Source organism: Glandiceps talaboti, chromosome 3 (genome assembly GCF_964340395.1).
Source record: "Glandiceps talaboti chromosome 3, keGlaTala1.1, whole genome shotgun sequence".
NCBI classification, from domain to species: Eukaryota; Metazoa; Hemichordata; class Enteropneusta; family Spengelidae; genus Glandiceps; species Glandiceps talaboti.
This window is the reverse complement of record NC_135551.1, coordinates 30,046,526-30,072,537: the sequence shown is the minus strand read 5'-3', so window position 1 is coordinate 30,072,537 and position 26,012 is coordinate 30,046,526. Positions and strand designations below refer to the sequence as shown.

At 33.4% G+C, this 26,012-nt stretch overlaps 1 protein-coding gene across 1 annotated transcript in view; it reads right to left on the bottom strand.

The window, feature by feature from the left end:
- Positions 1 to 26,012, bottom strand: part of LOC144433366 (uncharacterized) — a 42,661-nt gene that overhangs the window by 12,907 nt on the left and 3,742 nt on the right. Inside the window, exons 3-4 of the mRNA XM_078121671.1 lie at positions 20,431 to 20,605; positions 3,268 to 4,172 (exon numbers count right to left, since the gene is read on the bottom strand). Of these exons, the coding sequence (XP_077977797.1) occupies positions 3,268 to 4,172; positions 20,431 to 20,605 (1,080 nt within the window). The remainder of the gene's footprint in view (positions 1 to 3,267; positions 4,173 to 20,430; positions 20,606 to 26,012) is intronic.

Sequence of the window (26,012 nt, the reverse complement as noted above, 5' to 3'; positions counted from 1 at the left end):
TATTTTTTTAAGTAGAAAAACACAGTGAAGCTGTTTTATCAAATAAAAATCCAAAATAAATACCAAATTCTCATCCATATGGCTACTTTAATTTACAGCTTAAATATAGTAATTGCAATTCTGTAATGTATGTACATGAATGTGACATCATTACTAAATGGCCCATCAAAACAAAAAACATTGGATATTTTGTAACATTTCCTTCCAGATTGCTTACAGTTAATTCCCACAATTCCAAAACATTCATTTTAATTTTTACTATGAGACACCACACTATTATATTTCTACATTTAGTGTGTGACATGATACACATGTAAGTCATTCGTTAGAAGCATGTCTAGGGTGTGTTTAATAATATAACGTAGTCTGTACAATGTTTTTTTCTACATGTAAATTACACATTTTGTATCTTCCTTTGTGAAATACATCAACATAGTTTGTACTTAATAAGAACAATAATCTCCTGTATTTTATCGAAAGCTGTAAACGTACAAATAATTGTAATTTCATCTACAAATCAACAGTCAATTTCATCTAAAAATCAACTTTCTTTAGTCATAGACAGCCATGTTATACACTACTGTGATCACATATACAAAGACATTTCATTTCATCACATTAAACTCGACATGTACATTGCCATCATACTACTATATTTCTACATTTTGTGTTAAACATGATGATACACATGTAAGTCATTCATTAGAAGGATGTCTAGGTTGTGTAATAATGTAGTCTCAACAATGTTTTTTTCTACATGTAAATTACACATTTTGTATCTCCTTTGTGAAATACATCAACATAGTTTGTATTGAATAAGAATAATAATCTCCTGTATTTTAATGAAAATGTAAACTTACAAATATTTGTAATTTCATGTAAAAATCAACATTCAATTTCATCTAAAAAACTCAACTTTCAATTTCATCTAAAAATCAACTTCCTTTAGTCATAGACAGCCATGTTATACACTACTGTGATCACATATACAAAGACATTACATTTTATCATATTAAACTCGACATGTACATTACCTATAGCATATGAAATCAGTATAGCTTGGTGGTTATGATACATTAGCACCGTTAATTGAAAAATATAAATGTGAACAATCCCTAATTACAACCTTTATAATTTAGATGTAATGATTAAGACAATTTAATCTAAACTTCATAAATCATTCAACTCAAAGTGTAATGGACTGAATAATATGGCTAATTGATTTCCTGTATGTAACAATTAGATTACACTTTCTTTCCTCCACTACCTTCCCGAGATCTCTGTTCTGACAACAAAAGGGTCAAACAATATAATGCCAGTTGACTGTCAATGATAAATGAATATGCTACAAAAGATAGTACAATAAATACCCTGCAATATATGTTTTCATATTTTGTGATTGAGTAGTCCTTTGTTTTTAAATGTTAGTTTCTTAGTCAAATTCTACAAATGTTCTGACATGTGTAGTGTAATCACATACACATAACAAAGACACACATTTTTTTATTGCAGCCATGTACATCACCTACAGCAAATGAAATGACTGTAGTGTGGTGGCTATGAGACATAAGCATCATTAATCAAGAAATAATAATAAATCTCAATTCTAACCTGTAGACCTTCAGTTACATTGAACTCAAAAATGTCATAAATTCATCAATAATAAATTTTCAATTATTATTATTATCAAATTACAGCATTATCTCTTACAGCCTAGATTAATATCTATAGATAAGTACATCCTGATGATTTTTGGAGCTAAATGTACATGATATACTCACAAAATCATTATTTCTTGAATGTTTTTGCAGTCGTATATATATTCCATTGATAGTTGACAAGATACAACTGTACTATATTATGTACATTTTATTAACTGTAGGCAAGTATGATAATGATCTCCATAGCCTTGTCTGTTTGTTGGGTATTTATTTCTACCACTTTTTGACATGAACTTTCATAACTATATGGTGTAAATGTAGTGTACTGTGGCATATTTTGTTTCCATAGAAACTATTTCATGATTTTTACTGCTAACATCTGTCAATGATTTTGTGTATTCCATGCTAACTGACTAGTGTTAAAGTCTAATATTTAGGCCTAGAATATTTCCATGTTACTACAGTATGTTTTGTATTTCATTCCAATCTGTCGTGTCTAATATTTAGGCCTAGAATATTTCCATGTTACTACAGTGTGTTTTGTATTTCATTCAAATCTGTCCTGTCTAATATTTAGGCCTAGAATATTTCCATGTTACTACAGTGTGTTTTGTATTTCATTCCAATCTGTCGTGTCTAATATTTAGGCCTAGAATATTTCCATGTTACTACAGTGTGTTTTGTATTTCATTCCAATCTGTCCTGTCTAATATTTAGGCCTAGAATATTTCCATGTTACTAAAGTCTGTTTTGTATTTCATTCAAATCTGTCCTCAATCAGTTATAATTTTTTTTAAATCTTGTCAATGAGATTGTACTCTGCCTCCCCATTTTATAGCTAGCTACTATGGAATCATGTGAGATGGTTCTGACTACCCACAAGTCAATGCGTTTGTTAAACTGCAAGACAACAACGCATAACATTTCTAGTTCTGCTAAATCCACCCTCTGTGCAGTACATAGATGAAAATGTCAGTATAGGGTGATCATGAATACATTTATTTTTTTACTTTTGTATCACTTATCAACAAGAACAGTAAAAATAAAAATTCAGAAGGGGAAAAGTTTTCTACTGCCAAACATTCATTCAGGTGAACCAATTTACGGCATACATGGCAAGTGGATCATTTTGCTAACTGAAACTATACAGGGATGTCAACTCACCTCTTTGAATCCAAACTATACAGAGATGTCAACTCACCTCTTTGAATCCAAACTATACAGAGATGTCAACTCACCTCTTTGAATCCAAACTATACAGGGATGTCAACTCACCTCTTTGAATCCAAACTATACAGAGATGTCAACTCACCTGTTGGAATCCAAACTATAGAGATGTCAACTCACCTGTTTGAATCCAAACTATACAGGGATGTCAACTCACCTCTTTGAATCCAAACTATACAGAGATGTCAACTCACCTGTTGGAATCCAAACTATATGGAGATGTCAACTCACCTGTTTGAATCCAAACTATACAGTGATGTCAACTCACCTGTTTGAATCCAAACTATACAGAGATGTCAACTCACCTGTTTGAATCCAAACTATACAGGGATGTCAACTCACCTCTTTGAATCCAAACTATACAGAGATGTCAACTCACCTGTTGGAATCCATTATCCATAGTTCCATTTGATAATTTTTGTTCTTGTGTAGTTATAATAGGTCCACTTGCTGCCGATGACTTTCTACTAGATGTTGACATAGGAGAGGTTCTTTGAGTTATCAAGGCATCCCTTGGTATTGGCTGAGAAGATGGTCTGTCTACAGAACGGCTTCTTTCAGGGACACTTCCATGCTCACTGCCAGAATAGTCTTTCAATTCTGGATGAGAGCTTGCTCTTTCCCTAGATCCCGGCCTTTCCCTAGATCCTGGTCTTTCCCTAGATCCTGGTCTTTCGAGAGATGCAGGTCTTTCCCTACTTTCTGGTCTTCCAGCTGATCCAGATCTCTGGCTATGTTTGGAAGAAGTGTGTGAGCTGTGAGTACTACTTGCACCAGAGGAATGCGATTTACGAGAGCCGGTTTCAAATATTTGTTCTTGACTAGGACGTCTACGTCCAGCATTTATTTCAAAGAGTTGAGCTACTTCTTGGTCATTAGCTGCATCCCCACTTCCATTCCTTCCTTGCCAGTTATCATGAATACTACCCCTGTCAGAAGGTGCCCTGTCACTGTCAGGTAAAGGAGCATCTCCAGCTCCTTGCAACTGTCCTTCATTGGCACCATTACTATCTTGCCTAGCGTTCTCTCCTGTCTCATCCATTAGTCTAGATTTGGAATTGTACAGTCTGTCTGTTAAACTGGCCTCAGTTTTCTCTAACTGTTGCTTTAAGAGTTGCTGATACTGACCAGTGGCTTTCCAAGGTCTTGATGGACTATTTGACGATGGTCTACCTACAGATGTAGAGTGAGTTATGTCACCGTTTGACACACCGTTTGGTTTTTCAATGGGTACAGATTCACTAATGGAATTGTTGAGTTCTTGGACTCGCAGATTTTCTGATTCTGTGAAAAATGAAATATGAATTATTAGTTATTGTATAGTATGCAAATGTATTATTATTTATCTGATTATAACTGAGACAGTGGTGTGAGGTTCAAGATTCTGAACACTGCCGTTGCTTTCTGAATGGCTGACGTCCTAGGCAAAACTTGAATTAACATTGTGACCCAGTCAACCGTGCCTAGAGCCTTAGCTATCTGACTTGACATACTGGATCGATTGACAGTATAGGCTAGAGTTTTAGCTATCTGGCTTGACATGATTGACAGTTCTGGTGAATAATATTTTCAAGCCAGACAGCCATGTCTCTGGGCTACTGTCAACTTGACAATACTTTGAGTAAAACTTTGATAACAAAGATTGATCTCAGAACTATAACTATTAATTCTAACTTGTCACAAAAATGCACAGTGATTATCAACAGGTTTTGCTGTGTATGTGCAAAGATTATTGAGTTGGAAGAAATCAACTAATTCAAGTTTCTGTATCTCGTTACTAGGGATACTTTTAATATGGTGTACTTGTACTAATTACTGCACCACTTCACAAAATTGTAAGTATATATACCGGTAATAATATGCCTTCAGCTCCTGGAATCAACATAGTAACTTATATAGAAGGTATATTAAGAGGAATGAAAATGAAAATTGTATTTAAGTATAAAGATAATTTTTATGACCCGGTTCAGCTCTCATTCCATCCTAAAAAATACTGCAATGAATTATGTACTCCATTTCATAGCATTCCCTTAGAAATCACTAGATGTACGCTGCTAACACCTAACATAAACTTTTGACATTCCAGTATCATACATGTAGGAAATGTTTAACCTAGGGACTTAGCAGCTGGCTGTAAAATAGTCTCATAGAGGTCAAATTTGGGGAATAACAATTGACGGTATTGTACTGGTAAAATACGACAGCAAGAGACAGCAACATATGAGATTTTCACAGCACTGAAGTAACTTTAACACAAAGCTAGATGTGAACAAACTACAATAGATAACTGATACAATGTATCCAACTATTGTAATATAACAATGCCAGTCATAAATTTGGCTATACTGATTACAATAATTCTGGCACAAATCCAAAAAAACCCAAGCTTTAAAATCATCAAGATGTTTGAAAAAGTTTGGGAAAAGTGTAGTTTAACATTTCAAAATCTTTTAAAATAAAATATGAAATGTTTGCATTTGCAGAGATATATAATTATAATTTGAGGTTTATCGAAATAAGAACTATTTGGTATCTGTAGGACTCAAGTAGCATTTCAAACTTCAAGTTCACAGGACCCCGGGAATGAACAAGGGACCCTTTATATCTGATTAAAGTAATGTTGGCAATAAAATATTAAAAAATGTGTAGTTTTGTTTCTCACTTTTGTGTCCCTCAGTAGCACACTTACTATTGCTGCATTATTCACACATACACAAAGTGTGTACAGTTCAATATGTGGACAACTTGACCCAAATGTAAGTTACAGCAGCCGACATATTAACTCCCTTATCAACCTGACTAGTGTCAACAGAACAGATTGCTGCAGGGAGACAGATACACCATGGCTTGGTAAATACACACTGTGTATGTTGGCAACACTACCTGCATGATAACATCGATACATATGTATATACTCTACTCTAGTTTAGATCTGACAGAGGCCCCAAAATGTCTTACAGATACCTCTATGATAGGCATATCACAATACAGCCACAACTTGGTTATTGTGTATACGTCCAGTACCATGGAGAAGCACAACCACAATAACCTACACTATGATACAGCTAGTGACTGTACGTGTGTCACCGGGTGTGCCATGCCCACATGTTAACTCATTTCAACACGTCTAAATAATCTGGTCGGCCCTAATTTTGTCAAATTTTCATAGTTTTATAACCAAACTTACCCCTTTTGTCCCTAAGACTACCTCTGATGTGTTCAATCAGCTGAGGTCACGCAATAACGGGAACTGTTTGCGATGCGAAAGACTGTTTGATTGCATTTACAATGGCTGACAGAATGTAACACATTTACATAACAATACACATATTGGCTGTCATGTCCAGCATGGGATGGCTTCTAGGGTTGTTATAGCTACTATTGTTATGCAAATAACAGATTGTCATGTAAATGATACATAGTAATGAATCAGTTTGTCTGAGTGTTCCAACAATAGCCCAGGGTCTCTGACAAAATGCCAACTTCTTGTAACAAATTAGGATTTAGACCATCAAACTTAGACTGCTCTTTTCTATCTAAGACTTGTTCATACATGTGTAAGCTGTCAGACGCACAAAACAGGGGAAAACTGAGGACTTTTTGTTACCAGAATCTTTGGAACTATATTTGTTCTTACTAAAGTTTTAATAAATCTGCAACTTTGTATCAAGATCAAGGTCAAATAATTCTTAACTTATTACAGTAAATATGAAAATATGAAAATCTAACACATAAAATAAAAATAACAAAAAAAATTACATAAAAATACATAAGTACATAAAAATAGTGAGGAAATTTAGTCACTTGACTTCTGGGGTAGATTACTAGATAGTTGAGAGTACTGTGGCTGAACTAAAATATACTTCTAAGTGACTTAACTATGTGAAATTATTAGGACACATTTTAATTAAAGGATGAATGAACTAAAGGATATGTAGTAGACATGACAGACAGACAAGACAAACAACATGCATGTCAGGGTTCAAAGGTTACGTTGTGAGGTTATCATTGCCATGACAACTGTAAACTTGACAGAAATATCTCTCCACATGGTCAACAATATAATCTCACACAGTACTGTGGTAGTAGCAAAGGCCAAAATAAGGCTACCTATTACAATGCTCAAAATTCCTTAGTTGCTGGTTTTTTTCTAATTTGCAAGCCCAAACAAATCATTTGAACAAAAAAAAACCCAGCTGATAATTTATGAGTTGCTTGCAACACAACTAATTTTTGGAGATAAATTAATGGTATTTTGAGTCCCAAGTGACGCTTGCTCCATTGTATCTATTTACATAAAAAGAACATGCTATAACACATACCTTCTTATTCTACTACTACCAATACTACTTGTTGATACAAGCATACATACAAATATCACAGTAAACACTTATTGTCAATCCATGGGAAAAATGTGATGCCCTAAAAATCCATATTTTGAAGGGAAAAAATCATTCACATGAAATGTTCAGAATGGTTGTGTAATTGTTGTGTCGTAGGGTTAGAGCTACTGTGACACAGCCATGCTTGTAAAGTCACATGTACAACACCCCTTACAATGCATGACATTTCCAAATAAACAGAGACAAACAAAATTTGAAAATAATCACAATACCAACAATACCTCTGAGTTCGTCTTCAGGCTTTCGTATAGGCATAAACATTTTCAGGTTGAAAACATCAGTGAGGATTTGGGTCACAAAAAAATGCCCGACATCTACACCTAGACTAGGTACTCTACAGAGTTAAAAGCACGCCAAAACTAATGCCTTATCATGTTTGTTTAGTGTCATGTGACCATTCTCAACATGTTTATAGTCACAGCTATTGTTGGCAGCACTACCCTAATCATTTTAATACAGGGGGCAATGGCTAGGGGCCAATTGTTATCCAGTAATTAAGTCATAAACAAGTCACCACCCTCCACTGTTTATCACCCCAATATGGGCATTTAAATTATTTGGAGAAATTTGGAAGTATATTTCACAGCCCATAGACATGACATGCTCAGATAATACATGGAAGGATTGCTAGCAGTTATTCAATACATAGCTACATGGTGTGACATGCTCCTTAAATTACTCAACTATGAAAAACAACATCACTACATAGCTGACCTCCTGACCAAGGGTGTGATAGTGATATACACAACTATTTACTGTTCACCTGTAATCCTTTTTATATTAAAAAATACTTGTCTGGCCAATTCACAGCTAAGTCAAGTTTACATGTAATTAGAATATGGTCTACATGTGATGAAAAGAAATCCATTTTTTAATAAATTATTTGATTCAAATTTCAAACACAGATTACACACTACGATTTCTAATTATTCTAATGATTTAAAACTAATCAAAACCAATTCAAACTTTAATTATAATATGTCATGTTAAAGAATTGGAAAGAACTAAGAATTTCTTAAAGCTTTTCATTTGTTTGATAAAGTTAAATATTTGTTCAACTCTGACATGCTACTCTTTTAACAAGTGAGGTAAATCATTACTAGTATCCAATAATTAATTATCACAAACTGGATTATATAAGATGTTATACTCAACTGGATGCTTTGCTAAAAAAAATAGTTACAAGACAACTATGACTCTACTTGCTTACAACAGTATAATATTATTATCAAGGCCTGCTTCAAAAGCATAGAAATTTCATCATCTGGCATTGCTACCACAATTCACTGTCAAGTCATAAGTTTGTCACATATTTTAGACAGATACTAAATGACGTCATTAAATTATATATTATTCCTAAATCTCAGTTCTGCCGATAGTAAGTGATGGGTATGAATGTTTCAGTTAAAATAGAATAACTTACACAAGTAGATTTCAGTTTTGAAACTAACCCCAAATTTTACATTTTTAAATTGTGTAAACACAACTTGTTATTTCTAAATCATATCTCACCCAATTAATAACATCCATTCTTTGTCTTCAGTCAATTAATTTGATTAAAATTAATTAATGATTATTTTGACAAAATGGCAGCTAAAATGAAAAAATTCACAGTACTTCTATTAACCATTCAAGTGATTACAGGAATACACACAATTAGGATATATTAGAGTAGGTACCTGGAAACCCCCTCCCTCCACCCCCTCCCCATCCCATTCCATATAAATATTAATACTGACAAAATAATATCACTGAGTCAGTTGATCAAAAAGTCTAGTCAAATTTGGATATGATGCAAACAAAAAAAGAAACTTCAATTACTTCCTACACCTAGAGATGCATCAAATATGGTATATTTATACTTGTTAAGGTTAGAAAGGAGAGGGGAAGAGGGGGAGGGGAGGGGGAGACTTCTAAATGTAATTTTAGTGGCCAGTGTTATCATTGTCAACAGATTGGTTGCAGTGTAGCAGACATATGTCATACTATACAGCACCTAGCCCAGTTCATACACCCAACGAAAGCATCTACAAGTTGGATGAGATGGTCTGTATTCTCAAGCAAGTAACACACAGACCAAACCAATTTCAGTCATTGACACAACTGATGCAGGGGGGGGGGGGGGGACATCAGACAACAATGGAATATTGTATGTGATTGTCATCTACAGATTGAACACACTGAAAGCACAGTATCTTAAAACTACCTGGTACCAAACATTGTCAGTGATTTACAATCAGAATAGTACAATAAAGCAAACAATGAGAACAAAGTACAAAGCAGACTGACAAAAGCTTTTGTTTTGTGATGTCAGTATGTGTAAATCTTTCGTCTCGTTGACATCATACAGTCTGGTAAAGTAGGCCCTCTAGGCTATATCATCATAACACTCTACTCAAATCAATTATTTTCTCCCACACCAAAATTCACATTTTCTTACACCAGTTCTAATAACCATAGCACTGAAACTATAATACAAACCATATTACATTTACACTAACGTCCAAACACCTACCTTCAGCCACTTCTGTTTGATGGCATTTTGTCAACACATCAATACTCAATTTCTCTACTTGTTATAAAGAATGTGAAAAGTGAACTAGTTTACTGAAAACAAATATCAATGAATCAAATGGAATTTCTCCAAAGTTTTGTATTCTGATATTTTAAATAAAATCAGGGATATATCTTATTTTTAAACAGCTGGTAAAATGTGAAAAATTAAGTGGTATAGGAATGTGATTCATAATCTTCTCAATGATGGAAATATATGGGTTGCGACAAAGAATATTTCAACAAATTTCTGAAAAAGTAGCTGGCAAAACATTATCCAATAGACAGTTGTTTTTGCTGGCTACTGACTCTTATCTACATCCTTGTAATAATTATCCAACGTGTTTCAAACTCAGTTCTCCTTTATCGACAATTGCACAATACCACATAAACTCAATAAACAAACTTCGTTCATTTAGGGGGGTTAGGGGATCTGGCTTCAATTTGCTGATTTTTTGGGATCTAACCAAATTTCAAAAACCTTCAGGCCTTCAACGATAACAGGTCTTGTATTTACTAATGAGATGTTGATAAGTTAATTTACTGCTAATATGATATACAGCGCTAGGTTTCTGGTTAGTGCAATATATGTTAATATGTTTTTACATGTGTGACTACTACAATTTTGCCATGGATTACATCATATATAAATGTGTCAATGTCGCACTTGTTCGTTTAGGGGGAGAGGGTTGGCCTTATGAAGTTCTTTTCAGGTATCAACTGTAATACCAATCAAAACCCACAATACACATACATATCAAAAACCAACATGATTGACATTTTCGTAATTTCAGAAATTCCCTTGATTATGAAATGTCCATCTTGTCTTCAAAATATGGGCATTGATATGCTAGGTACATACCTATCTTTTTGTCTGTGTATTCCAATCTCTATTTTGTCCTGCATATCATTTCCAACATGAAAACACAGAATGTAGACCAGATAAAATATCTGTATGCATGACTGCTATCACTTTATACTGATCACCAAAGCTCGCAATGATCACATCAAAAATATGTATTAATTAGAATTTGATATTATCAACAGATATGACCTTGTACTCCAAAGAATGTGATCAATTTACTATGTCACCCATAAGGTTGCTTTTGGCATGATGGATACTTATCCATATATTTACAAGGCACACTATATCCCCCATAAGGTTGTTTTTGGCATGACTGTTATAATCCATTGCTCTGTAACATTGAAAAATATGCAGCCAACATTTACACTGCATCTTAATTGTCACCCATAAGGTTGTTTTTGGCATGACTGTTAGAATCTCTAACTACTTCATTGAAGAGTACAATAACCTATACAGGTATTAAAGCCCTTCAATTTTCCACTGTTTGACCCTAACTGGTTTGATTGTTTAGCCAGGCACACCATGAGGGGATTAGGGATTAAGACCTCAAACATTGTAAATTGTCTGAACTGTGAGTTTCTTTGTCCAAATCTGAAATACAACTTCCCAGTTATGGCTTTAATTCTTGATAACAAGGAGGGATGGGGGGTTATAGGGAGGGAGGAGAAGGTTTATATAATAGTATCAATAATTGAGAAATATCAAAACATTTTTTCTTAAATTTTTTTTTTATGTCAACACTTCTTTCCTAACTCTTTTAATGAACCTAGACAACATTTTTTGAATATATCTAACAATTAAAATTATTGATATAATCTGTGAAATACTCAGTTAATACGTCAAGTTATTGTAAGAGATAACTTCCAATCTTTACAGTTGTTTAAACATAAATCTTTCAATGATACAAAACTGTCAGACATTTAAACTTCAGTTTTTGGCAGAGTGCCAAGAGTCAGTAGACTCATATTTGATTACATGATATCAGAGGTAAATAATCTAAACTGACGACTATTAGCAGTTATTTACCAAATAAATTATCAAAGTGATGAAAAGTTACAGTTTGTTCTCAACTTGTGTTGTTTTCTTTGTTTCTAAGATATGGCTCATTCAAGTTTCACCTAACAAATTTTATTTGAATGGGTCCATCGCTTCCAAAGCGATTATTCCTCATCAAAAAGATTGTCATCACAGATACTATACTATCAGAGTATAACTTATTTTAAAGCCAAAAGTGACGGTTGGCTAATGTGAGATGTGAAATCTTAGCTTTGGGTGTAATTTGATTCAGTTTACAAACAGGTAAACTAAGCCATAGGGAGTAAGAACAAGTCTGAACAGATTTGAACACCTTGATATGCAAATACCTTTGTGTCTTGTATTTATGGTAACTTGTACCACTCTAATACCGGGTTTGGAATTTCTTGTCAAAAGTTTTTACACTATACACTTTTCTTTATGTTACTTGTTTGTCAAGAATTGAACAAGTACAAAAAACTCCACCTCTTTATTTGAGTTTGCTTCATGTCACTGCCAAAATACATGGACTGCTTCATATAAATTCATCGTTTTTTTATCTTGTTTACAATGTGTATGTCTGTAAACTTGGACAACTTACCGCTATAACGAACCTCCATTTTCTATACAACATGTTGGGTTTTTCAGTAGAATTATTCAAACGATGTGTATGAACTCTTTGCCATCAGTCTAATCATGTGTCGCAATTTGAAAGCAGAACAAAGCATTACAATGAAATATACTGACTGTTGTGATTTACCTACATGGAGAGTTTACCTTTTAGCTACTAGTATCTGTGAAAATTTCAAAATTTTACAATTTTTCATAAATTCAAAACATTTTCTCCACTTTTTAAAGCATTTTAAGCCAAAAGTGGTCAGATTGTGTTTTATACTGCACAACATACAAAATTTTAAATGACAAATAACGAAAATTCCTGATTTCACAGTAAACAATTTTTAACTGATTTTTCAGGAATGTGAAAATTTTGCTAGCAGCCAGGTAAATACTCATGCATATGGTGAAGATAGCAATGTCAGTACTTCAGTTGCAAAATGAAAACAAGTTACAAACACTACAACTACTGCAACCAACCTACCTACCTACAACTGCAATGGTAACTTGTTAACTGTAGTCTGCTACAAAAAAGGCTCCAATATTCAAAAAAATCAATATTCTCAATACAAGTAGTAAAAAATAACAATAAGTCCACTCCTTCAATACTTTGAATGAAACTTGGTGTCCAACGTTGAGTGAGTGAATGAATGAAAGAAGGAGCTTACTAAATACAGCTATGCTATCGTGTAGATTGTAACCAGGGATAGTATTTTAAACTAAACTGAGAAATAGTTCCTTCTATCACGTACTATGAAAGCACTGTCACTAATCCCCTTGTCTTTTAATAATTAATGATCATTCTTTTCACAAACCAAATCTTAACCCAGTTACAATAATGTCACTCTGGGTGCCAAGATGATCCCTACACAAAGAACTGCAGTGTTGAAATGGTTGAACATTAACAACCTAATAACACTGAAAACGTGATGAAATTTGCAAAGTTTTAGAGTTGACATACCTGTTAGAGTAGCCATCACTGAGCATTGAGTTATCTGTATCTCAGAGACCACTGCACTCACTTCACTTCATTTGCATATATTATGCATATATTTAAATATGATACTGTGGCAGTTAGGCAATTTGATGACAGAACAATGTTTGAACACATTCTGTGAGTCAAATACATCAGGGTCAAAGTTGTGTACATTGTGGTTTTAACATTATACATACATCCAAATAAACCTTTATGAACACTGCTTAGGTTGCTGGGGGTGGGGGGGGGGGGAGCTCTTTCATTCCATCAATCCAAAATAGCTAGCTAGTTAATATGGCCTTACTCTAGTTCCTATACAGTATCGTTATGATTTATACCTTCACTCACAGTTGGCATCATGACTAATATGGCCTAGCCTGGCCTGTTAAATGAATACCTCAAAATCTAGTGTTAGTTAGTTATATAAAAACATCCAAATCTTAATCTTTATACAGAATTTTTAATGATGGGATGAAAGACCAATAAACTATTACTAAGTGTAAAAGTTAAGGGAAATACTTGCTAGTGACCATATTTTCATTGGTTCCTAATATTTCCCCACACTTTGCTACCAGGGCAACAATCTGACGAGTTGAAAGGAAGTGATTGTTGGTAGTCTGATCACTCTTTTAATCACTGTAGAATGAATTAAGTCATGTGGAAAGGTTAATGAAGCTGTTCTTCATTGAAGATTGTATGCTGAAACAATGTCAGTTTACTGTGTGTACACTACATGCATTGATGATATGAGACTGGGTGGGCAAGGGTTATGGAATCTTGATAACAGAAAGGTTAGGATGAGAAAAACTAGTCAAAATAATACTCTTCATCATGATCACATATGACAGAACCCCATGATGCATAAGTATGGTGTATTTGGGGGAGGGGTTATTTGCACACAAGCCCTTGTGGTATTTTCTGTTGATCATTCACTGCATAATGATACCTTTGTAGATATGCAAACATAGAACCTTCTAAATAGGATCAAATACCAATTATAAATTGTGAGTGGTATGAAGTTTTGGACTGCAACAATTGCACCTACTCTATACAGAAAATATTGCAATTTTAATATATATTTTATACATGATTCTTAAAATATGTGTTTTTCATTGCAAATTAGTTTCTATGACTTTATCTGTAATATTCACTGTCTCAGTGTCTGTATTAAACATATCAAAATGGTCTTATTTTGGGGCTGTTTTTCTCATTCATTTAAACATCTTGGCATCATTACATCAGATAACTTACATAAGTTATTGCACAAAGCTATGCACTGACTGAAATACTTGACAATGGTCTAAGGTACATTAGGAAACTCAGGGGACAGTTTGTCGATAAATATATGCAAGAAGTAAAGCTTCTTACATCCATACATACATACATACATTCATTCATTCATTCATTCATTCATTCATTACAATGAGGATAATTTACTAGGAAAGATTACATAATAGTCACTGACAGAAAGTGATCCCTAGAACCTGAACTAAGCAAGTTTTTTAACTGATCAGAAGTGGGTTTTTTCTAATTAAAATTAACAACATCTTTTTAGACTTTAATGTGTAATATATCTAGTTGCAATACCATTGTAACTGGAAAGACAAAAGTCCTACAGAATGTGATATTACTGACCTACTTGAGTTCATAGACCCTACAGGAGTAAGTACAAGGTTTGACTTTGAGTATAAACACACCAATATAAACATCCATCAATGTCTATTATAGTAAACACAAGCCAAGTTGAACAAAAAATATGGAATATATACTCTGGTCGTTCTACGTCATGACAGCGTGCATCTATGTCATTACAATGCATGTCTACATCACTGGTTCTGCTGTGTTCCAAATATAAGTCAAAATGTTCAAAATTGCCATAACTTTCCCTGATTTTTCTTTGATATTACTGCCGCTGGTGTAATTATGTTATTTTCCAATATTTTTTTTCATTCAGGGAAAATACTCATTATCTAAGGGTTGTCACTACTCATCTAGTGACTTATAGTGACAAAAGACCCTTAGGTCACTCGTATTTTCCTTGGCTGGATGAAGAAAAATATTGGGGAATAACATCTAATTACTGTCTAACATCATTACCTTCTGTGTAAATGTCTGTGGTATTACATAACTGTGCTTTGCACTGTGCAAAGTAAGTTACCATCTACCTGAATTCCTCAGTCAAATTATGGTGCAAGGTATGGAAATCTAGCCAACTTTCACCAGATCTCAATTCCAATTCTCAGGGTTCTCACACTTCAGCAAAAGCATGATTAATATTGGTTTTTCTTATGGTTATCAGAAAAGAAACTTAAAATTGAATCAATTTCTAATTCAAATTGTTGGTACACTGTATATTTCAAGTTTAATACTACAGACTGTGTCCTGTAGAGTTAAACCATTCACACTAACAGGTTCATTAGCATTGACTGAATAACTTGAAATCAATGAACCTTGTTATAGTTCTTTATCTTCTAAATTAGCTAACCACTTTTAATTTCATTTTAATCTCTCATTAATTAGGGTTAGACAAATTCAGAAACATTTAATTTTTATTAATATTCAATTACCAATTAATATTAGACTAACCAATTAAGAATCAGACATAGTAATATCACAAGTATTGGCCACCTGTTGATTCTGGAGATGTGAACACCCCTACACTTAGACTGGTTTAACCCAATTCTGAAGTTGAAGGGTGGTCTCTATACTGTACACAGTACTTCTAAAGGCTCTCTCATTTGAAAACAACTTATCCCCAAACAAACAACCCCCCCTCCCTCACCCCCACCATGAGGTTGAAATGTCAATAATGATAATATAATCTAATAGCTATAATTCTAAAACAATATTCATTGAAATATTGAAATAAAAGATTTCTTAGTTTATATTTTTGTAGTACGACTCTTCACATATAACAATTTTCTTTTCTTTGTTTTGTCAAAATTTTAACTCCAAGAACTACACATTAATTTTCAGTGTTTTGGTTAAGAACAACAGATAAATAAAATCTAGGGTTAACCACAGACTTCACTGAGTTTCCCAAATGTATGAGAAACTATGTCAGTTTTATCCAATTTCAGCCTTTTCTGAACTGGAGGGGTTTCTGTTTCTTAGCAAAACACTGAATCTTTTACAATAGACATTCTCTATTTCTTTTCAGATGTATATGTAAACATAACACTGTCGACATGATGGGGTGGAATTTCATAGCCGTACATCCACTGCACTGTCTGTCAACTATGATAACTATCTACATGATGGGGTGGAATTTCATAGCCATGCATCTACAGCACTGTCTGTCAACTATGATAACTGTCTAAATTTCTGCATCATTACACAACAAATACTATGTAGAATGCTATTGTAGTGGCAGTGAAATCAATACTATATTACACAATAATGGTGTTTGTAGTTTAAAAACACAATAAGTACACCACGTTTACTGCAATGTGAGACAATACTGTGTAAAGAATACCAGTTCGTCTAGGTAAACTAAATCAATATTAGACTATCACTTTTACAACTACTAAAGAATCCCTAGGTACAGAAAGAAGGATGGAATTTTATAGCTGGGTATCAGAATACAAACTCTTCTATGCTAAGTTTGTTTTTCTCCTTTCTTTTCCTTCCCTTCTCTCTGTGTCTGTCTGTCTGTCTGTCTGTCTGTCTGTCTGTCTTTCTCTCTCTCTTTCTCTCCCTCTTTCTCTCAAACAAACAAACAAACAAACAAACAAACAAAATCAAATCCCTCAGTGTCTTTGAAATAAATGTCAACATTTTCACATTTCAATGACTTTCTTGTTCTTTCATATTTTCCTTCTTTTCCCTGAGAGGTGGGGACTTTCTGTTCCAAGGAATGACATTTTTAACACTTTACAGTGTGCGCATGGTGGCTAACCATGCACTTCGGATTACTTAAGCCTTTTTAAAAAATATACCCCCACTCAGAAACTACTCTTGAATCTGCTCTAACAATACTTAACACATGTATGTATCTCTGTATGTATCTCTATGTATCTCTGTATGTATCTACACTCTCTCTGTATGTATCTAAACTCATGTAAAAATATTTAATCAAGAAATTGTTTTCCTTACATACTTATAAGATTAGTCTATTTCAATGTACTGTTCTTTAATATCTTTATTACACTTATATTCCCAAATAGAATTGTCAATTTTCTATATGGTTCTAATCTAAAAATCTAATCATGTGTATGTCAATCATGATAGGTATTCTTCACCAAGCAGCAAAGTCAGCAAACTGACAGTTTGACTATATAAGCCTATCTGAATAGGTAAAACGTTACTAGTAATGGTCATTAGAACCCTTGGTCATGATACAAGAACTAATCAGTGTGCCCTCTAAGCCAATTTGACGCACACAATTTTTGGTGATGCACAAACATTTGGTGTTTCCTTTATCTCTTACTATGTGTTGACTCACAAGAAATACTAGTTTTTCTCATTTTGACTCACAACAACAAAATTTGGCTATCATCAGAGGGCACGCTGATTATGACTACGTTTTACAAACCCGATGAACATATTTAGGATATAGGTTGCTACCACAAATACAAATTAATTCCTAAAACTTTAATCACCTGCTGTAGTCAATGACATCTCGGGGTCACCAAAGGTCATACAAGCATGGGTCTGCATCCCTCAACCCACAAAGCCCCTGTTTACTGTTACCATGGTAACCATCATTTCATAACCCTTGGCAACACTAGTAATTTTGGGAATCATCAAGAATGCCCTGTTTGCTGATAAAAGGATTGTGGTATCTACCTTATTGTACCGATCACAGAAATGCTGGAATACGGCCAAGAGTTAGAGTTCCTTTAATAATTGATTTGAACACAGCTGAGTTACACAGGTCGTCTGTAACTAGACTGAAAGGTTGGAGTTTGCACTCCATGTGTTCATATCAACTGAAAATACCATAGGCATTATATAATATCAACTGTTGTACTGCTATGATTACCTATTATCAGAGGTAATACATAACTGTCTATTGGGGGATGACTGCAGAACTCACAAGTTATAATTACATTACAAGAGTAGAACTCCCTGGGGTGTAGGACTTACTGCAGACATACTATAGTACAATTTGTATCTCATTGTACTGTGACCAGCAACCTGTGGAGTTCTCCTTCATAACATGTCATCGTACGGATGGCTATGGTCATTCAGAATAAAAAGTCAAGATTTAATAATACACATCAAATCAAATAATACATTTATGTTATGCCTATCATGGTTAGACTGAAAAATATACCTTATAATAGTGTAATGTTTGTACAAGGAAAGCTGACAGTGATTTCATATCTACATTTTCATAATTACGTAACCATATTTCTCTTTGACTACTTATGTTTCATCTCATTTTCGGTATAAAAGATTTTTTTTTGACATGATAACATAGTGACATAATATCATGTTATTTGTTTAGGTTGTGTTTATTTGTGTTGCTGTTATTATTATTATTGTTGTTACTAATGGTGTTATTGTTGTTGATGTTATCCTTATTGTTGATGTTGTTGTTGATGTTGTTGTTGTTGTTGTTGTTGTTGTTGTTGTTGTTGTTCCCTTTTGTTAGTCCAGACACAAAACTAAACCTTGCACACACAAAATCAATGGTATACCTTCCAAAATGTTCAAATATTTTTAAAGTGTTGAAACTTGTCAAGTTTCATCTACATTTATTTGAACTTCTTTAAACTTTAAATTTCTTTTTTTTTTCATATTTTACTGATCAGCAAATCTTATAAATTCAAACTCTGTGAATGCTGATGCATTTATCCATACTTTAAGTACACAATTACATGATAAAATATAAAAAACTTAATTCTGTCTGTGTCAGAACCCCAATCCAACATCAACTTTATCATTTTCATGCTTAGATTATCAGATGTGTTGCTTCACTTCACAAGTTCTAAAAAAAATACCTTACCTTGAATTCAAAAGACGTATTGTTAAAATGCATAGATTGGAAATGACAAGGCTTCATAGAAACACCACAATTTATCAAATTAACTTTCAAAACAACAAACACTACAACATCACATCATGGAGGAAATTACAGTTGTAAATTTACAAGAAATGAGAAAATAATAACATAGTATTAGCACGAAGTGATATGTGCAACAAACATACAAAGTTATCCACATTTTAAATAACCAACAGCTGTTTGTTGGCTTCCTCTTGGCAGGATGGTACCTGGAGTTGATGCCAACTTGAATGTAATACCTCCTATCAAAGGTTAAGACTTAATACTCAATCTGACTGACATTTACTGTGGACATTTATCAAAATATGTACAATGAAAGCTTTTGTTTCCAAATCCACCATAAATGTAGTATAACCCACGAAATAGTGATGATACTAACAACAAACATGGCAGTGATGACATCATCACGACACAAACCTCTTCTGAAGATACAACAGGTATAGGCATACATATAAGTGTCCCATTCTAGCATTTCAACTCTGTGAGTGTGACTTCAATCACAGAACAAAAGTCACATATCAAAATGTTGTTTTTGACCCAATAAACAGTCACACACTTCAAACACCACACATTCCATATTACTTAGTGGTTACCATGTGACACAAAAGAGCTTCTTATCAAACTTGAGAACAGTCATACAGAGGTAAATTCATGGTAAACAAACAACTTGCATATAAATATAAATTGCCAAATTACAACTATAAATACTACATATTTAACCTACCAAATAAAATAACAGATGTGTCAACAAAACTAATAATATTCTGACATAAGGGATCAAGCACAGAGGTCAATGTTTTGTATGACCTATGACCTACAGAATTTAAAGGTCAAATTATGACCTCAGACAACTTAATATGACCTCAGTGAGGTCAATATCAATATAAACATTACTACTTTACAAAAGAAATATCTTCATATACTGGTTTGGCATGTAAATTTTCAGTTTGAAGATTAAGTTCTAACATAAAACAGCAACACTAAGTCATTCATAAGCATTCATTTACCATTTTTAAAATATTATTAAGGCTATTTATTTAGTTTAAATATTTGATCATGGAAGCTTAAGTAGAGCAGTCAATGTAGAAATATCAACACAGACTTACCACTCTTGATTGCCAAGGTTATTTCTTTGGTAGCTGGTTTGACATTAAAATTTGATAATGCATGTACATCTTCCCCAATCACTAACTGACATTGATGAGTACCAATGGATACATTTACTGGTTGAGATTGAAAATGAACTTCTTTTGGGTTCCATTTTAACTGTATTGGGTCTCCCTATGAGAAGAAATTATATTACAATGGTCAATACATTAATAATAATAATAATAATAATAATAATAATAATTTATTGCTTAAAGACCATTACAAAATGAGAAAGACTAGCAAAAGAGCAACAACAATAAAAATCTAGCATAAGAACACAATGAATAATTTAAAAGTGTCTCTAAAAACAAAATCAGATTTAAAAATTAGCAATCAATTTAAAAACATCAGCAATAGCATTGTCGGAAAATATACGTTTTAAGACTCTTCTTGAAAGGAGCAAATTTCTCAAGTAGTCGAAGCTCAAGTGGTAAACTATTCCACAGTTTAGGAGCATACACACTGAAAGCCCTGTCTCCATACGTTTTAGAAGGTTGTTTTCCATGATCTTTAATAGAGAAAGGATTCAGCCTGATTCCAACACTCTTTATCGTATTATGTAATAGATGATCGATACTGATAATTTCGGACAAGTAGTTCGGCACTACTTCTCCTTGACAGATAATTTTGAAGATAATGCAAAGCATTTTATAACGAACTCGCTTTTCGATTGGCAGCCAATGTAAATCCTACATTATTGGTATAAACAGACAGACAGACAGACACAGACAGACAGATGATGCAGTATTCTTTCATGGCAAAATTGCCAGTTCCCAAGCTAAAATTGGTATCACACAGTCAGGGAACTTTGCAAGTTTTATGCATGTTTTCGGGAGTACTTCTGAGTACTTTATTGTCAAATGGCTCTCCTATCAAATATTTCATTGCCTTCAAAACTTCATTACTAATTACTGTACGTTTCCATTTGGTGATGTCATAATTGATTTCCATATTAATCTTTGGCTGCTACAGCCTGCCTGTTTCTTGGCTTTATTCCCCCTCCCCTCCACAACTTTATCTCTTGGGTTGTGAAACCTTGGAAAAACACAGGAAGACATCAAACTTCATCTTCCTGATAGAGGGCATGGTATACAAACCAAGCTGTGCAAGATCATAGTCAGGTATTTAAATCACCAAACTACATTTGTGTATCATATTATGGAAATACACATCAAAGGTTTTTATTACGCAAAATGAGGTAAAATTTACCCACCTACGTCTCAAGGCATTTTATCAAATTGAAGTTCCCAACTAAAATTATTCCCATGTGGACAAACTGAACAGATTCAACCAGATTTCTCGCTTTCTGTTACTAAGGATCTAAAAATGTCACAAAGCAATGCATACCTGTCCTGACTAGCAAATTGAAAGCTCAGAGATTAGAATAACTACTCCTCCTCCTTGGCAATCACATCACAATGTCCCATTCTACATCAGATAACAATGCATTTACAGTTTATAACACAACGCTTGAATTACAAAAATAGTAGGTGTAGATTGACAGGAAGACATTTTTAAAGGTCCTACTGTACTGATACAAACATATGGTTTGAATAGCTCACAAAGTCAGCATTTACTGGGACTGGGAGGTATGGCAGATTTATCAAACTTTTCAGCAGTATTAACAACATTTCAAAGGGGATCTCAGAAGGAAAAAAGACAGTTTTGAATTGTCCAAACATTAAGTATTCATTGAGGTAGTACTCTGTTGTAAAACTTCCAGGTAAAGTACATTATGCATTGTTAACATTACAATAGGAATCATACATGAATAGATAGATTGCCTTGAACTGGTCTTTAATTTGGACTTTATTGACGTAGTGTGCCTTTGAAGGTAAATGTACTTTTTTCAAATTTATTGAACATTTAGATTGCCGCAAGATGTTCACTCATAACGTAGTTGTCACAAGATGCTTACATTACAATCAGCTTGTCAGATTAATATTGTACTGTGGTTTCTGACCCAAAATTATCAGAAATAACCTTGGAATATATATCAAATTAATAATTATTTAGTCTGAAAAAATAAGTAAAAGTTGTTTGCATATGATCACATTTTGCTCATCATATAGTTGCCATATTCTGAAATTTAGCATTATGTTGCGAAAAGAAAGTTTGGTAGAACTACCATGATTCAGGTTATGGATCTAATGTGTTTGTCATCAAACAGGTAACGCTTCAGACATATTTATGTGAAAATAGAACATATAATAAAGATATAGAAATAAGGGTTATTTCATAACAATAACTTTGTTGTCCATATATTTAGATTTTAATATTTAGTACACAAGCAAAACAGTAAGAATCATACTTGAATTACAGTCAGTCAGTTCCTATATCCATATACATCAGCATCATTCACTCCCATGCTGATCAGTTATAGAGCGGCACATCAAAGAACACACAATAGTACTTCCAATACACAGTTCATTGCGTTGAATAAAACATGTATTCATTAGTTTTATGAATTGAAATATACCAACCATGTATATTCATTAAGCCTCATGTTGGAAGGATATTGTGATTACAGCGTAAAATTAACAATATCGTTTACGGTTACCAACCAACAATGGGCTTTTATGAAATTTTAATCATTAGTGTCAAACAAATTGCTGGTCTTGAATTATTGATGAGATAGAGGTTTATGAAGTCTGGTAGTAGTATGAACCCAACACTGAGTAGTTTGATTTTAGAGCTACAGTAGAAATATAATTGTAACATATATCTTTACATCTTTTTGACTATCAGTGAAAAATCTATCAAATCTTCACTGAAATTTATGACATAAATTCTAAAATACTGTTCTACCTGTCAAAAGTCATTGACTAATGCTGTCAATTGCCAATAAAGAAGTCAACTGCCAACCTTTCTACCCCCTGCCACTTGATTTCCTACTCAGTGAACCAGCTTTGATAATCGTACATGGCTTTTGCCACATACAGTCTTTTTATAGTTGCAATTATTCATAAATGTAAAATGGCTATTTATTGATATGAGATGGCTTTCAGTGTCAGCACCAGACATTGGATCGAATGCTATTGTAGCAACAAACAATTCTGTGCCTCACATGCATGAATGCTCTTTTGTGATATTATAGATGGCAAAATAGTGCTGGTATGGATTTTGGCTCCATGACACACATAGATTTTCTCATGTCAAAAGAAACTGAGAAATATGATATTTAATGATATCTCAAAATATTTCTATGAAGAGTAAAAGGATTAAAACAAACAGACTGTCCTAGACATCTGTGAACCTAGAAAGTACATCACAATGGTCTTCATCTAGTATGATATGGTCTCTACATGGAAATCACTGATTCAAGAATTCTGACTGTGTTGAACTCTATACTCCAAATTATTCTGCAATCAACTGTCATTTTTCATACTGCACAATCATAAATACAGTTCATATATATCTGATGTGAAACTAAAACTGAGGCCAGCTTGTACTTCAGAACATCACTTAACCAAAAATTGCCTTGCAGCAAAAAAGGTTATCAAATGTCTAATTATTAAATGCTAGATTCATTTTAATGGCTCCTATACTGATGTTGGTGATTCATTCACAAAATTGCTTATGCTAAGCTACATCTGTTGCACCTAGTGCAGCCATGTTTGTTTTTTTTTATAAATTTGTGAAGCAGTGTGTTATTAGACAGATATTTACATAGGAGCTACATCAGAAATAAATGGTGTTTTATGCTTGATAATGATACTAACCATTGAGATATATGGGGGAGGGAGAGGGGAGACTTGGTAAATTTTACCAGATTTCTTCCTTTGGTTATAAATTCAAATAATGTGTAAGATGAAATGAAATGCAATGATGTAGTCTAGGGTCTTTCTTTTAATGAATTTACCTTTATGTATAGCAAATCAGCTGTTGAGAGTTTTCCAATGAACTACAAGATAAACACAGTCTAAATCTACAATGTTATTTGTTTGTTAGTTAGTTACTTAGCTACTAATCAGTAGCTATCAATCCAAACAACAGACAAGTAAGAAATTGTCTATGTCCAAACAGTGTGTTAATATTGACCCTAGTATTAAGCCTAGATTGAAGACATGTTGTTTTGGTGTCTACTATCAACTCCACCATTGCCACCAAACTGTTAAATATTATACTAATTGAATCTAACTGTCAACACCACTAAATATTTGATTTGTGATTTCACAATCTTAAATAAATACTACTCTTTAGATAGAGTTCAAATAAATTGCCACACCAGACAGGTGACCCTGTAATCACAGCAAATCAAAGTTCAAGTCCTTTCAAATGATACTGTGTTCAAATGGTCAATTGCAACATGAAGAAAAGAAATTTAACAAAAAAAAAATACCTAACCAATTCCTTTTGCTAAATCTTTGCTGTCTTGAGGCAATTCGTACCAATTCTATGCATGTAGTATTTGAAAAAAACAATGCCATATTTGAAAATAATATCTGAAAATCTGATTACCAAACATGGCTGCCAGATGGCACATATGCTCACAAATGTTATAACCTACTTAAATGAAAGAAACTAACAGTGTCTCATTTGTGTGACATCATTTATGTTCAAATCAGCACAGAACTGAACGGCTAGATTTTATCCTTTTATTTTAAAATTTACACACATTTCTTGCCATTATTTAATTATCTATTATTTTCATCAACATAACAATTTATAGCAATTTACATCAAATTTGTCCAATTCTACTATTTGAAAATACCCTTACATTGAAAAAAAAATGTCGATTGGAATTATACATTGACATAAAAGTAAATTTTAATTTAATAATTTTGAAAGAATGAGTGGTGGAAAGTGTTCCCCTGTGAAAACTTTGTTCAGTCCATTGTCTGTCTTGTCAGTAAAAAACTGCAAACTACAAATCTGTTTCCTTTTTTTCATAATAACAGGCTTACTTCATCAAATTTAACAATAGCTCATATACATTTAATAGAGAGAGACACAAAACCTTTAAAACTTTTACAAAAGTCTTTGTATCTCAAGTACAGTTTCACTACTAAGAAAGTGAAAGAAAATCCATTAATTTTTTATGAGTTAGCCTTGATACTAGATTGCCAAAAACTATCTCACTAACTCCCTATATGAGTTAGCCTTGATACTAGATTGTCAAAAGCAATCTCACTAAACCCCTATATGATAATATGTACCACTGGTAGCAGTGACACAGGTGAGTAGACATTAATAAACTAACAATAATCAATAAACAAACGCTACCTAGTCAAACAATCTGGTCCTATCCTATTCTTCCAGACAATGACCGTAGATGCTGGCTAGGGAAGCACAAACTTTACACAAGCACATATACAAACACAAAAGATACACAACGCCAAATAGTTTTTCTCATGTACAAGACCCCTGGACACTGCATGTAATTAATGTGCTACCTAATACACGTAGCAGGCAAATCTCGCTTTATGCTTCCCCTTCTATTGAAATTTGACAATTCAAATTCTACCATTTCTGGTCATTTTATTGTTTGAAAACTTCAACCAGTGTATATGTAGTACACTATGATATTGGTAATGAA